General features: G+C 39.2%; 1 protein-coding gene across 1 annotated transcript in view; it reads right to left on the reverse strand.

The window, feature by feature from the left end:
• The window catches only part of glb1l (galactosidase, beta 1-like), a 60,518-nt gene that overhangs the window by 12,244 nt on the left and 31,789 nt on the right, over positions 1–16,485 (reverse strand). Inside the window, exons 8-11 of the mRNA XM_029702001.1 lie at positions 5,305–5,426; positions 5,085–5,125; positions 4,021–4,139; positions 630–704 (exon numbers count right to left, since the gene is read on the reverse strand). Coding sequence (XP_029557861.1) covers positions 630–704; positions 4,021–4,139; positions 5,085–5,125; positions 5,305–5,426 — 357 coding nt within the window. The remainder of the gene's footprint in view (positions 1–629; positions 705–4,020; positions 4,140–5,084; positions 5,126–5,304; positions 5,427–16,485) is intronic.

The raw sequence follows: 16,485 nt of genomic DNA on the forward strand, positions 1-16,485 counted from the left end.
GGACTAACTGGTGTCTCCACACCTCTCCAGACTGGGGGTTAGTGACAGGACTAACTGGTGTCTCCACACCTCTCCAGACTGGGGGTTAGTGAGAGGACTAACTGGTGTCTGTAAGTGGCCCCACTGTAGTGCTGTAATAAGGCTGGGTCCTGGTAGTAAAGTATGCTGTAAATAAGGCCGGGTCCTGGTAGTAAAGTATGCTATAATAAGGCTGGGTCCTGGTAGTAAAGTATGCTGTAAATAAGGCTGGGTCCTGGTAGTAAAGTATGCTGTAAATAAGGCTGGGTCCTGGTAGTAAAGTATGCTGTAAATAAGGCTGGGTCCTGGTAGTAAAGTATGCTCTAAATAAGGCTGGGTCCTGGTAGTAAAGTATGCTGTAATAAGGCTGGGTCCTGGTAGTAAAGTATGCTGTAAATAAGACCGGGTCCTGGTAGTAAAGTATGCTGTAATAAGGCAATGTGGTGGGTCCTGGTAGTAAAGTATGCTGTAAATAAGGCTGGGTCCTGGTAGTAAAGTATGCTGTAAATAAGGCTGGGTCCTGGTAGTAAAGTATGCTGGGTCCTGGTAGTAAAGTATGCTGTAAATAAGGCTGGGTCCTGGTAGTAAAGTATGCTGTAATAAGCCCATACCATTGTCAGAGTCACGAAGCCATAGGCCATCTTGGGAGTGGCTGGGGGCATGGGACCCACAGGGATGTCTCTGAACTAGATGGAAAGGGGAAAATATAGCCAGTATTAACATACACATCAATATCATATATTTCAAAAGGGGATGCATCTGAAATGCCTCCATATATAGTGTGATACTTTTGACCAGAGCCCATGCACCCTAGTATGCCCTATATAGTACACTAGAGCACTATGGGTCTTGGTCAAAAGTAGCACACTATATATAGGGCATAGGGTGCTATTTGGGACATAACCTAAGATGAACTGAGTCCTGTGGGTTTGTCCCAGTCATGTTACCATGGCGACGATGTCCCGTATAGCCAGTATATTCTCTACTGGGTTAGGGCAGGTTAAGGGTTAGGCTTGTTACCATGGTGATGGTGTCCCATATGGGCAGGTTAAGGGTTAGGCTTGTTACCATGGTGATGGTGTCCCGTATGGGCAGGTTAAGGGTTAGGCTTGTTACCATGGTGATGGTGTCCCGTATGGGCAGGTTAAGGGTTCGTCTTGTTACCATGGTGATGGTGTCCCGTATGGGAAGGTTAAGGGTTAGGCTTGTTACCATGGTGATGGTGTCCCGTATGGGCAGGTTAAGGGTTCGTCTTGTTACCATGGTGATGGTGTCCCGTATGGGCAGGTTAAGGGTTTGTCTTGTTACCGTGGTAATGGTGTCCCGTATGGGAAGGTTAAGGGTGTCGTGTCTTTGGCTATGCCGGATTAAGTGATATGACATGCTAACTTATAAAATTATTTCTCTGTAATTGATATTACCTGATTAAGCTAATCATGTAATTAACTAGAAAGTCGGGGCACCACAGAAGAACGTTTATAGAGCTGTTATCCTCTGAATAAACTCTTAAAATACTTAGTAATATTTTACATCGATAGCAGTCAATCTTAACCCGTATGTTGTTTCAGTCTCATCATGAAAGTTGTAATTCTTGGTTATCTGCACGAACCCAGGCTTTACTAAAATCATCCATACATCAATTGTCTTAAAATCATTTATTTACTACACTAAGTAATTAACAGAAAACATACAAACAGTAATTATCGTCACCAATGATGGGTATAGGAATGTGCCCTACTGGCTAACAAGCATGGCTGGTCTGTTAGACAATGGGTCATAAAACGGTAAGCTGAGAAGTTACACAGAGTTCATTAATATTAACCATTGCCAATTGAAGGCTCACTCATTCGGGAACCTTTGCAATCAATATATATTTACGCTCATGTGTCGTCGGGATTCTTGTTGGAGAGTTTTGTTCTGATGGAGAGTTTGTCAGCGTTCTCTCTCTCTCTCGGTTAGAATGGATCTGTCAGAGCGACATTCATGAATGTCGTCATAGAATGGATGTGGTTGGTCTTCGCGTTCGATGATATAATTTACTTAGCTGCAGACTAATAATTAATATCAAAGACTTGTTCTTATTCTGTCGATATCGATAGTCTAAAAGTTAACCACGTGGTATGGTTCACTTTCAGTAGAATACTTGGCTGGTCAAACCTCTGGGCCAAACTCACGATGGAGTGTAGGCCTGGTCTGTAGAAATGTAAATCAGGGGGTGTTTTATAGGGCCCAGAGAACAGGCTTGTCAAATGACGCCTGGTCCTGTATGTGTCCCTGGGGGCGTGCCTATGACTGAGCTAGACTTGGTTACAGAAATATAATTCTATCACATTAACATCAGTACATACCATCTCAATGTATTACAAATAGCTTTATCCTTAATAATACATTTTATACAACCATGTGGATTCAGTCTCATCGCAGAGGCTATTATATAAACAGTTTTATGGTAATATGGCTATATTGTCTCTTCTGAGTATCACAAAATTGTACCAAGCGGATCAGTTCGTAGCGGGAGTCTTCATCAATCTTCCATACCTTCTCCAGAACACACATGTCGCTAGGTTCTCCAATTCTATGAGTTGGAAGAATTTCCTTTGTCTCTCTATGAAACATGTTGTAGTAGATTCTCCTCTTGGAATTTTTACAACCCTGGGTTGGGGGGGAAGGTAGGTTGGGTGATGGTACAAAGGGGAGGGGGTCAACTGTCCTTCCTGTACCCAAAGAGGCCAACGTCATGACAAGGGTTAGGCTTGTTACCGTGGTGATGGTGTCCCGTATGGGCAGGTTAAGGGTTAGGCTTGTTACCATGGTGTCCCGTATGGGCAGATTAAGGGTTCGTCTTGTTACCATGGTGTCCCGTATGGGCAGGTTAAGGGTTAGTCTTGTTACCATGGTGTCCCGTATGGGCAGGTTAAGGGTTCGGCTTGTTACCATGGTGTCCCGTATGGGCAGGTTAAGGGTTCGTCTTGTTACCATGGTGTCCCGTATGGGCAGGTTAAGGGTTCGTCTTGTTACCATGGTGTCCCGTATGGGCAGGTTAAGGGTTCGGCTTGTTACCATGGTGTCCCGTATGGGCAGGTTAAGGGTTCGTCTTGTTACCATGGTGTCCCGTATGGGCAGGTTAAGGGTTAGGCTTGTTACCATGGTGTCCCGTATGGGCAGGTTAAGGGTTAGGCTTGTTACCATGGTGTCCCGTATGGGCAGGTTAAGGGTTCGGCTTGTTACCATGGTGTCCCGTATGGGCAGGTTAAGGGTTCGTCTTGTTACCATGGTGTCCCGTATGGGCAGGTTAAGGGTTCGTCTTGTTACCATGGTGTCCCGTATGGGCAGGTTAAGGGTTCGGCTTGTTACCATGGTGTCCCGTATGGGCAGGTTAAGGGTTCGTCTTGTTACCATGGTGTCCCGTATGGGCAGGTTAAGGGTTAGGCTTGTTACCATGGTGTCCCGTATGGGCAGGTTAAGGGTTCGTCTTGTTACCATGGTGTCCCGTATGGGCAGGTTAAGGGTTCGTCTTGTTACCATGGTGTCCCGTATGGGCAGGTTAAGGGTTCGTCTTGTTACCATGGTGTCCCGTATGGGCAGGTTAAGGGTTAGGCTTGTTACCATGGTGTCCCGTATGGGCAGGTTAAGGGTTAGGCTTGTTCCCATGGTGTCCCGTATGGGCAGGTTAAGGGTTAGGCTTGTTACCATGGTGTCCCGTATGGGCAGGTTAAGGGTTAGGCTTGTTACCATGGTGTCCCGTATGGGCAGGTTAAGGGTTAGGCTTGTTACCATGGTGATGGTGTCCCGTATGGGCAGGTTAAGGGTTAGGCTTGTTACCATGGTGTCCCGTATGGGCAGGTTAAGGGTTAGGCTTGTTACCATGGTGATGGTGTCCCGTATGGGCAGGTTAAGGGTTAGGCTTGTTACCATGGTGTCCCGTATGGGCAGGTTAAGGGTTAGGCTTGTTACCATGGTAATGGTGTCCCGTATGGGCAGGTTAAGGGTTAGGCTTGTTACCTTGCTGATGGTGTCCCGTATGGCCAGTAGTTTCTCTGTAGGGTCTCCTGCCTCAGACAGAGGAGCGTTGTAGTCATAACTGGTCACTACCGACCTAAACCTGTTATCATGGTCCGCTCCTATAGAGTTAACACGACAAACAGTTATACAGCTGATCCTACAGAGTTAACACGACTACAGCTGATCCTACAGGGTTAACACGGCCAACAGTTATACAGCTGATCCTACAGGGTTAACACGACTACAGCTGATCCTACAGGGTTAACACGACTACAGCTGATCCTACAGGGTTAACACGACTACAGCTGATCCTACAGGGTTAACACGACTACAGCTGATCCTACAGGGTTAACACGACTACAGCTGATCCTACAGGGTTAACACGACTACAGCTGATCCTACAGGGTTAAACGACTACAGCTGATCCTACAGGGTTAACACGACTACAGCTGATCCTACAGGGTTAACACGACTACAGCTGATCCTACAGGGTTAACACGACTACAGCTGATCCTACAGGGTTAACACGACTACAGCTGATCCTACAGGGTTAACACGACTACAGCTGATCCTACAGGGTTAACGACTACAGCTGATCCTACAGGGTTAACGACTACAGCTGATCCTACAGGGTTAACACGACTACAGCTGATCCTACAGGGTTAACACGACTACAGCTGATCCTACAGGGTTAACACGACTACAGCTGATCCTACAGGGTTAACACGACTACAGCTGATCCTACAGGGTTAACACGACTACAGCTGATCCTACAGGGTTAACACGACAACAGCTGATCCTACAGGGTTAACACGACTACAGCTGATCCTACAGGGTTAACACGACTACAGCTGATCCTACAGGGTTAACACGACTACAGCTGATCCTACAGGGTTAACACGACTACAGCTGATCCTACAGGGTTAACACGACTACAGCTGATCCTACAGGGTTAACGACTACAGCTGATCCTACAGGGTTAACATGAGGGAACGACGAGTTATACTTCGACAGTATTAAATGATTGGTATACGAGACTTAACGAAGGAAATATTGATACCAACCATTCCAGTAGCCGAAGTTGGTCCCTCCTTCAAACATATACCTGTAGTGAGAGAATAGGACAACTGCTTTGGTTATGTTGTGTAGGATTATTGTTATCAGCTCATTCATTTAGCTTGTTCCTTACTACGGCACCTTATCAGAAAATGTATTATCATCATCAGTGAATTGCTAAAACATGAAACCTTTTGGCACTTCAGAGAGAGGTTTTCGGGAACCTACATGTTGACGCTGGCCCCCATGCTGAGCATTTCCCCCAGCATCCTGCTGACCTTCTGGGTGTCCACCTGAGCATGCTGGTCCCCCCAGTGGTCCAGCCAGCCCGTGTAGAACTCAGAGTTCACCTGGAATACACAGCTAATAGTTTAGTCTGGTCACGGTACTACATCATCATCATCATCATCATCATCATCATCATCATCTAATAGTTTAGTCTGGTCGCGGTACTACATCATCATCATCATCATCATCTAATAGTTTAGTCTGGTCGCGGTACTACATCATCATCATCATCTAATAGTTTAGTCTGGTCACGGTACTACATCATCATCATTATCATCATCTAATAGTTTAGTCTGGTCACGGTACTACATCATCATCATTATCATCATCTAATAGTTTAGTCTGGTCGCGGTACTACATCATCATCATCATCATCTAATAGTTTAGTCTGGTCACGGTACTACATCATCTAATAGTTTAGTCTGGTCACGGTACTAAATCATCATCATCATCTAATAGTTTAGTCTGGTCACGGTACTACATCATCATCATCATCATCTAATAGTTTAGTCTGGTCACGGTACTACATCATCATCATCATCTAATAGTTTAGTCTGGTCACGGTACTACATCATCATCATCATCTAATAGTTTAGTCTGGTCACGGTACTACATCATCATCATCATCTAATAGTTTAGTCTGGTCACGGTACTACATCATCATCATCATCATCATCATCATCATCTAATAGTTTAGTCTGGTCACGGTACTACATCATCATCATCATCTAATAGTTTAGTCTGGTCACGGTACTACATAATCATCATAATCTAATAGTTTAGTCTGGTCACGGTACTACATCATCATCATCATCTAATAGTTTAGTCTGGTCATGGTACTACATCATCATCTAATAGTTTAGTCTGGTCATGGTACTACATCTTCATCATCATCTAATAGTTTAGTCTGGTCACGGTACTACATCATCATTATCATCTAATAGTTTAGTCTGGTCACGGTACTACATCATCATCATCTAATAGTTTAGTCTGGTCACGGTACTACATCATCATCATCATCTAATAGTTTAGTCTGGTCATGGTACTACATCATCATCATCATCATCTAATAGTTTAGTCTGGTCATGGTACTACATCATCATCATCATCATCTAATAGTTTAGTCTGGTCAAGGTACTACATCATCATCATCTAATAGTTTAGTCTGGTCACGGTACTACATCATCATTATCATCTAATAGTTTAGTCTGGTCACGGTACTACATAATCATTATCATCTAATAGTTTAGTCTGGTCATGGTACTACAAAATCATCATCATCATCATCTAATAGTTTAGTCTGGTCATGGTACTACATCATCATCATCTAATAGTTTAGTCTGCTCACGGTACTACATCATCTAATAGTTTAGTCTGGTCACGGTACTACATCATCATCATGATCTAATAGTTTAGTCTGGTCACGGTACTACATCATCATCATCTAATAGTTTAGTCTGGTCATGGTACTACATCATCATCATCATCTAATAGTTTAGTCTGGTCACGGTACTACATCATCATCATCATCATCATCTAATAGTTTAGTCTGGTCATGGTACTACATCATCATCATCATCATCTAATAGTTTAGTCTGGTCATGGTACTACATCATCATCATCATCTAATAGTTTAGTCTGGTCACGGTACTACATCATCATCATCTAATAGTTTAGTCTGGTCATGGTACTACATCATCATCATCTAATAGTTTAGTCTGTTCACGGTACTACATCATCATCATCATCATCATCATCATCATCTAATAGTTTAGTCTGGTCATGGTACTACATCATCATCATCATCTAATAGTTTAGTCTGGTCACGGTACTACATCATCATCATCATCATCATCTAATAGTTTAGTCTGGTCATGGTACTACATCATCATCATCTAATAGTTTAGTCTGGTCATGGTACTACATCATCATCATCTAATAGTTTAGTCTGGTCATGGTACTACGTCATCATCATCATCTAATAGTTTAGTCTGGTCATGGTACTACATCATCATCATCATCTAATAGTTTAGTCTGGTCATGGTACTACATCATCATCTAATAGTTTAGTCTGGTCATGGTACTACATCATCATCATCATCATATAATAGTTTAGTCTGGTCATGGTACTACATCATCATCATCATCCTCTAATAGTTTAGTCTGGTCATGGTACTACATCATCATCATCTAATAGTTTAGTCTGGTCACGGTACTACATCATCATCATCATCTAATAGTTTAGTCTGGTCACGGTACTACATCATCATCATCATCTAATAGTTTAGTCTGGTCATGGTACTACATCATCATCTAATAGTTTACTCTGGTCATGGTACTACATCATCATCATCATCATCATCATCATCATCTAATAGTTTAGTCTGGTCATGGTACTACATCATCATCATCTAATAGTTTAGTCTGGTCATGGTACTACATCATCATCATCTAATAGTTTAGCCTGGTCATGGTACTACATCATCATCATCATCTAATAGTTTAGTCTGGTCATGGTACTACATCATCATCATCATCATCTAATAGTTTAGTCTGGTCATGGTACTACATCATCATCATCATCTAATAGTTTAGTCTGGTCACGGTACTACATCATCATCATCATCATCATCATCATCATCATCATCTAATAGTTTAGTCTGGTCATGGTACTACATCATCATCATCATCTAATAGTTTAGTCTGGTCATGGTACCACATCATCATCATCATCTAATAGTTTAGTCTGGTCATGGTACTACATCCTCATCATCATATAATAGTTTAGTCTGGTCACGGTACTACATCATCATCATCTAATAGTTTAGTCTGGTCACGGTACTACATCATCATCATCATCTAATAGTTTAGTCTGGTCATGGTACTACATCATCATCATTATCATCATCATATAATAGTTTAGTCTGGTCATGGTACTACATCCTCATCATCATCTAATAGTTTAGTCTGGTCACGGTACTACATCATCATCATCATCTAATAGTTTAGTCTGGCCATGGTACTACATCATCATCATCATCATCATCTAATAGTTTAGTCTGGTCACGGTACTACATCATCATCATCATCTAATAGTTTAGTCTGGTCACGGTACTACATCATCATCATCATCTAATAGTTTAGTCTGGTCACGGTACTACATCATCTAATAGTTTAGTCTGGTCATGGTACTACATCATCATCATCATCATCATCATCATCATCATCATCATCATCTAATAGTTTAGTCTGGTCACGGAACTACATCATCTAATAGTTTAGTCTGGTCATGGTACTACATCATCATCATCATCTAATAGTTTAGTCTGGTCATGGTACTACATCATCATCATCATCTAATAGTTTAGTCTGGTCACGGTACTACATCATCATCATCTAATAGTTTAGTCTGGTCACGGTACTACATCATCATCATCTAATAGTTTAGTCTGGTCACGGAACTACATCATCTAATAGTTTAGTCTGGTCATGGTACTACATCATCATCATCATCATCTAATAGTTTAGTCTGGTCATGGTACTACATCATCATCATCTAATAGTTTAGTCTGGTCATGGTACTACATCATCATCATCATCTAATAGTTTAGTCTGGTCATGGTACTACATCATCATCATCTAATAGTTTAGTCTGGTCATGGTACTACATCATCATCATCTAATAGTTTAGTCTGGTCATGGTACTACATCATCATCATCATCTAATAGTTTAGTCTGGTCATGGTACTACATCATCATCATCATCATCTAATAGTTTAGTCTGGTCATGGTACTACATCATCATCTAATAGTTTAGCTGGTCATGGTACTACATCATCATCTAATAGTTTAGTCTGGTCATGCTACTACATCATCATCATCATCTAATAGTTTAGTCTGGTCATGGTACTACATCCTCATCATCATATAATAGTTTAGTCTGGTCATGGTACTACATCATCATCATCATCATCATCATCTAATAGTTTAGTCTGGTCACGGTACTACATCATCATCATCATCATCATCATCTAATAGTTTAGTCTGGTCACGGTACTACATCATCTAATAGTTTAGTCTGGTCATGGTACTACATCATCATCATCATCTAATAGTTTAGTCTGGTCACGGTACTACATCATCTAATAGTTTAGTCTGGTCATGGTACTACATCATCATCATCATCTAATAGTTTAGTCTGGTCATGGTACTACATCATCATCATCTAATAGTTTAGTCTGGTCATGGTACTACATCATCATCATCTAATAGTTTAGTCTGGTCATGGTACTACATCATCATCATCTAATAGTTTAGCCTGGTCATGGTACTACATCATCATCATCATCTAATAGTTTAGTCTGGTCATGGTACTACATCATCATCATCATCATCTAATAGTTTAGTCTGGTCATGGTACTACATCATCATCATCATCTAATAGTTTAGTCTGGTCACGGTACTACATCATCATCATCATTTAATAGTTTAGTCTGGTCATGGTACTACATCATCATCATCATCTAATAGTTTAGTCTGGTCATGGTACCACATCATCATCATCATCTAATAGTTTAGTCTGGTCATGGTACTACATCCTCATCATCATATAATAGTTTAGTCTGGTCACGGTACTACATCATCATCATCTAATAGTTTAGTCTGGTCACGGTACTACATCATCATCATTATCTAATAGTTTAGTCTGGTCATGGTACTACATCATCATCATTATCATCATCATATAATAGTTTAGTCTGGTCATGGTACTACATCCTCATCATCATCTAATAGTTTAGTCTGGTCACGGTACTACATCATCATCATCATCTAATAGTTTAGTCTGGTCATGGTACTACATCATCATCATCATCATCATCTAATAGTTTAGTCTGGTCACGGTACTACATCATCATCATCATCTAATAGTTTAGTCTGGTCACGGTACTACATCATCATCATCATCTAATAGTTTAGTCTGGTCACGGTACTACATCATCTAATAGTTTAGTCTGGTCATGGTACTACATCATCATCATCATCATCATCATCATCATCATCATCATCATCTAATAGTTTAGTCTGGTCACGGAACTACATCATCTAATAGTTTAGTCTGGTCATGGTACTACATCATCATCATCATCTAATAGTTTAGTCTGGTCATGGTACTACATCATCATCATCTAATAGTTTAGTCTGGTCACGGTACTACATCATCATCATCTAATAGTTTAGTCTGGTCACGGTACTACATCATCATCATCTAATAGTTTAGTCTGGTCACGGAACTACATCATCTAATAGTTTAGTCTGGTCATGGTACTACATCATCATCATCATCATCTAATAGTTTAGTCTGGTCATGGTACTACATCATCATCATCTAATAGTTTAGTCTGGTCATGGTACTACATCATCATCATCATCTAATAGTTTAGTCTGGTCATGGTACTACATCATCATCATCTAATAGTTTAGTCTGGTCATGGTACTACATCATCATCATCTAATAGTTTAGTCTGGTCATGGTACTACATCATCATCATCATCTAATAGTTTAGTCTGGTCATGGTACTACATCATCATCATCATCATCTAATAGTTTAGTCTGGTCATGGTACTACATCATCATCTAATAGTTTAGCTGGTCATGGTACTACATCATCATCTAATAGTTTAGTCTGGTCATGCTACTACATCATCATCATCATCTAATAGTTTAGTCTGGTCATGGTACTACATCCTCATCATCATATAATAGTTTAGTCTGGTCATGGTACTACATCATCATCATCATCATCATCATCTAATAGTTTAGTCTGGTCACGGTACTACATCATCATCATCATCATCATCATCTAATAGTTTAGTCTGGTCACGGTACTACATCATCTAATAGTTTAGTCTGGTCATGGTACTACATCATCATCATCATCTAATAGTTTAGTCTGGTCACGGTACTACATCATCTAATAGTTTAGTCTGGTCATGGTACTACATCATCATCATCATCATCATCATCATCATCTAATACTTTAGTCTGGTCATGGTACTACATCATCATCATCTAATAGTTTAGTCTGGTCATGGTACTACATCATCATCATCATCATCATCTAATAGTTTAGTCTGGTCATGGTACTACATCATCATCTAATAGTTTAGTCTGGTCATGGTACTACATCATCATCATCATCATCATCATCATCATCATCATCATCATCATCATCTAATAGTTTAGTCTGGTCACGGTACTACATCATCATCATCATCTAATAGTTTAGTCTGGTCACGGTACTACATCATCATCATCATCTAATAGTTTAGTCTGGTCATGGTACTACATCATCATCATCATCATCATCATCATCATCATCATCATCTAATAGTTTAGTCAGGTCACGGTACTACATCATCATCATCATCTAATAGTTTAGTCTGGTCATGGTACTACATCATCATCATCATCATCATCTAATAGTTTAGTCTGGTCACGGTACTACATCATCATCATCATCATCTAATAGTTTAGTCTGGTCATGGTACTACATAATCATCATCATCTAATAGTTTAGTCTGGTCACGGTACTACATCATCATCATCATCTAATAGTTTAGTCTGCTCACGGTACTACATCATCATCTAATAGTTTAGTCTGGTCATGGTATTACATCATCATCATCATCTAATAGTTTAGTCTGGTCATGGTACTACATCATCATCATCATCATCTAATAGTTTAGTCTGGTCATGGTACTACATCATCATCATCATCATATAATAGTTTAGTCTGGTCACGGTACTACATCATCATCATCTAATAGTTTAGTCTGGTCACGGTACTACATCATCATCATCTAATAGTTTAGTCTGGTCATGGTACTACATCATCATCATCATCATCTAATAGTTTAGTCTGGTCATGGTACTACATCATCATCATCATCATCATCTAATAGTTTAGTCTGGTCACGGTACTACATCATCATCATCATCATCATCATCATCATCATCATCATCATCATCTAATAGTTTAGTCTGGTCACGGTACTACATCATCATCATCTAATAGTTTAGTCTGGTCACGGTACTACATCATCATCATCATCATCATCTAATAGTTTAGTCTGGTCACGGTACTACATCATCATCATCATCTAATAGTTTAGTCTGGTCATGGTACTACATCATCATCATCTAATAGTTTAGTCTGGTCATGGTACTACATCATCATCATCATCTAATAGTTTAGTCTGGTCACGGTACTACATCATCATCATCATATAATAGTTTAGTCTGGTCATGGTACTACATCATCATCATCTAATAGTTTAGTCTGGTCATGGTACTACATCATCATCATCATCATCTAATAGTTTAGTCTGGTCACGGTACTACATCATCATCATCATCTAATAGTTTAGTCTGGTCACGGTACTACATCATCATCATCATCATCATCTAATAGTTTAGTCTGGTCACGGTACTACATCATCATCATCTAATAGTTAGTCTGGTCACGGTACTACATCATCATCATCATCTAATAGTTTAGTCTGGTCACGGTACTACATCATCATCATCATCATCTAATAGTTTAGTCTGGTCACGGTACTACATCATCATCATCATCATCATCTAATAGTTTAGTCTGGTCACGGTACTACATCATCATCTAATAGTTTAGTCTGGTCATGCTACTACATCATCATCATCATCATCATCATCATCATCATCATCATCATCTAATAGTTTAGTCTGGTCATGGTACTACATCATCATCATCTAATAGTTTAGTCTGGTCACGGTACTACATCATCATCATCATCTAATAGTTTAGTCTGGTCATGGTACTACATCATCATCATCATCATCTAATAGTTTAGTCTGGTCATGGTACTACATCATCATCATCATCTAATAGTTTAGTCTGGTCACGGTACTACATCATCATCATCATCATCTAATAGTTTAGTCTGGTCACGGTACTACATCATCATCATCATCTAATAGTTTAGTCTGGTCATGGTACTACATCATCATCATCATCATCATCATCATCATCATCTAATAGTTTAGTCTGGTCACGGTACTACATCATCATCATCTAATAGTTTAGTCTGGTCATGGTACTACATCATCATCATCATCATCATCATCATCATCATCTAATAGTTTAGTCTGGTCACGGTACTACATCATCATCATCTAATAGTTTAGTCTGGTCATGGTACTACATCATCATCATCATCATCTAATAGTTTAGTCTGGTCACGGTACTACATCATCATCATCATCTAATAGTTTAGTCTGATCATGGTACTACATCATCATCTAATAGTTTAGTCTGGTCATGGTACTACATCATCAGCATCATCATAATCTAATAGTTTAGTCTGGTCATGGTACTACATCATCATCATCATCTAATAGTTTAGTCTGGTCATGGTACTACATCATCATAATCTAATCGTTTAGTCTGGTCATGGTACTACATCATCATCATCATCTAATAGTTTAGTCTGTCATGGTACTACATCTTCATCATCATCATCTAATAGTTTAGTCTGGTCACGGTACTACATCATCATCATCTAATAGTTTAGTCTGGTCACGGTACTACATCATCATCATCATCATCATCTAATAGTTTAGTCTGGTCACGGTACTACATCATCATCATCATCTAATAGTTTAGTCTGGTCATGGTACTACATCATCATCATCTAATAGTTTAGTCTGGTCATGGTACTACATCATCATCATCATCTAATAGTTTAGTCTGGTCACGGTACTACATCATCATCATCATATAATAGTTTAGTCTGGTCATGGTACTACATCATCATCATCTAATAGTTTAGTCTGGTCATGGTACTACATCATCATCATCATCATCTAATAGTTTAGTCTGGTCACGGTACTACATCATCATCATCATCTAATAGTTTAGTCTGGTCACGGTACTACATCATCATCATCATCATCATCTAATAGTTTTAGTCTGGTCACGGTACTACATCATCATCATCTAATAGTTAGTCTGGTCACGGTACTACATCATCATCATCATCTAATAGTTTAGTCTGGTCACGGTACTACATCATCATCATCATCATCTAATAGTTTAGTCTGGTCACGGTACTACATCATCATCATCATCATCATCTAATAGTTTAGTCTGGTCACGGTACTACATCATCATCTAATAGTTTAGTCTGGTCATGCTACTACATCATCATCATCATCATCATCATCATCATCATCTAATAGTTTAGTCTGGTCATGGTACTACATCATCATCATCTAATAGTTTAGTCTGGTCACGGTACTACATCATCATCATCATCTAATAGTTTAGTCTGGTCATGGTACTACATCATCATCATCATCATCTAATAGTTTAGTCTGGTCATGGTACTACATCATCATCATCATCTAATAGTTTAGTCTGGTCACGGTACTACATCATCATCATCATCATCTAATAGTTTAGTCTGGTCACGGTACTACATCATCATCATCATCTAATAGTTTAGTCTGGTCATGGTACTACATCATCATCATCATCATCATCATCATCATCTAATAGTTTAGTCTGGTCACGGTACTACATCATCATCATCTAATAGTTTAGTCTGGTCATGGTACTACATCATCATCATCATCATCATCATCATCATCATCTAATAGTTTAGTCTGGTCACGGTACTACATCATCATCATCTAATAGTTTAGTCTGGTCATGGTACTACATCATCATTATCATCATCTAATAGTTTAGTCTGGTCACGGTACTACATCATCATCATCATCTAATAGTTTAGTCTGATCATGGTACTACATCATCATCTAATAGTTTAGTCTGGTCATGGTACTACATCATCAGCATCATCATAATCTAATAGTTTAGTCTGGTCATGGTACTACATCATCATCATCATCTAATAGTTTAGTCTGGTCATGGTACTACATCATCATAATCTAATCGTTTAGTCTGGTCATGGTACTACATCATCATCATCATCTAATAGTTTAGTCTGTCATGGTACTACATCTTCATCATCATCATCTAATAGTTTAGTCTGGTCATGGTACTACATCATCATCATCATCTAATAGTTTAGTCTGGTCATGGTACTACATCATCATCATCATCATCTAATAGTTTAGTCTGGTCATGGTACTACATAATCATCATCATCTAATAGTTTAGTCTGGTCACGGTACTACATCATCATCATCATCATCATCTAATAGTTTAGTCTGGTCACGGTACTACATCATCATCATCATCTAATAGTTTAGTCTGCTCACGGTACTACATCATCATCTAATAGTTTAGTCTGGTCATGGTATTACATCATCATCATCATCATCTAATAGTTTAGTCTGGTCATGGTACTACATCATCATCATCATCATCTAATAGTTTAGTCTGGTCATGGTATTACATCATCATCATCATCATCATCTAATAGTTTAGTCTGCTCACGGTACTACATCATCATCTAATAGTTTAGTCTGGTCACGGTACTACATCATCATCATCATCTAATAGTTCAGTCTGGTCACGGTACTACATCATCATCATCATCTAATAGTTTAGTCTGGTCATGGTACTACATCATCATCATCTAATAGTTTAGTCTGGTCATGGTACTACATCATCATCATCATCTAATAGTTTAGTCTGGTCACGGTACTACATCATCATCATCATATAATAGTTTAGTCTGGTCATGGTACTACATCATTATCATCTAATAGTTTAGTCTGGTCATGGTACTACATCATCATCATCATCATCTAATAGTTTAGTCTGGTCACGGTACTACATCATCATCATCATCTAATAGTTTAGTCTGGTCACGGTACTACATCATCATCATCATCTAATAGTTTAGTCTGGTCATGGTACTACATCATCATCATCATCATCATCATCATCATCATCTAATAGTTTAGTCAGGTCACGGTACTACATCATCATCATCATCTAATAGTTTAGTCTGGTCATGGTACTACATCATCATCATCATCATCATCTAATAGTTAGTCTGGTCACGGTACTACATCATCATCATCTAATAGTTTAGTCTGGTCATGGTAACATC

Source organism: Salmo trutta, chromosome 20, assembly GCF_901001165.1.
Source record: "Salmo trutta chromosome 20, fSalTru1.1, whole genome shotgun sequence".
Lineage (NCBI taxonomy): Eukaryota > Metazoa > Chordata > Actinopteri > Salmoniformes > Salmonidae > Salmo > Salmo trutta.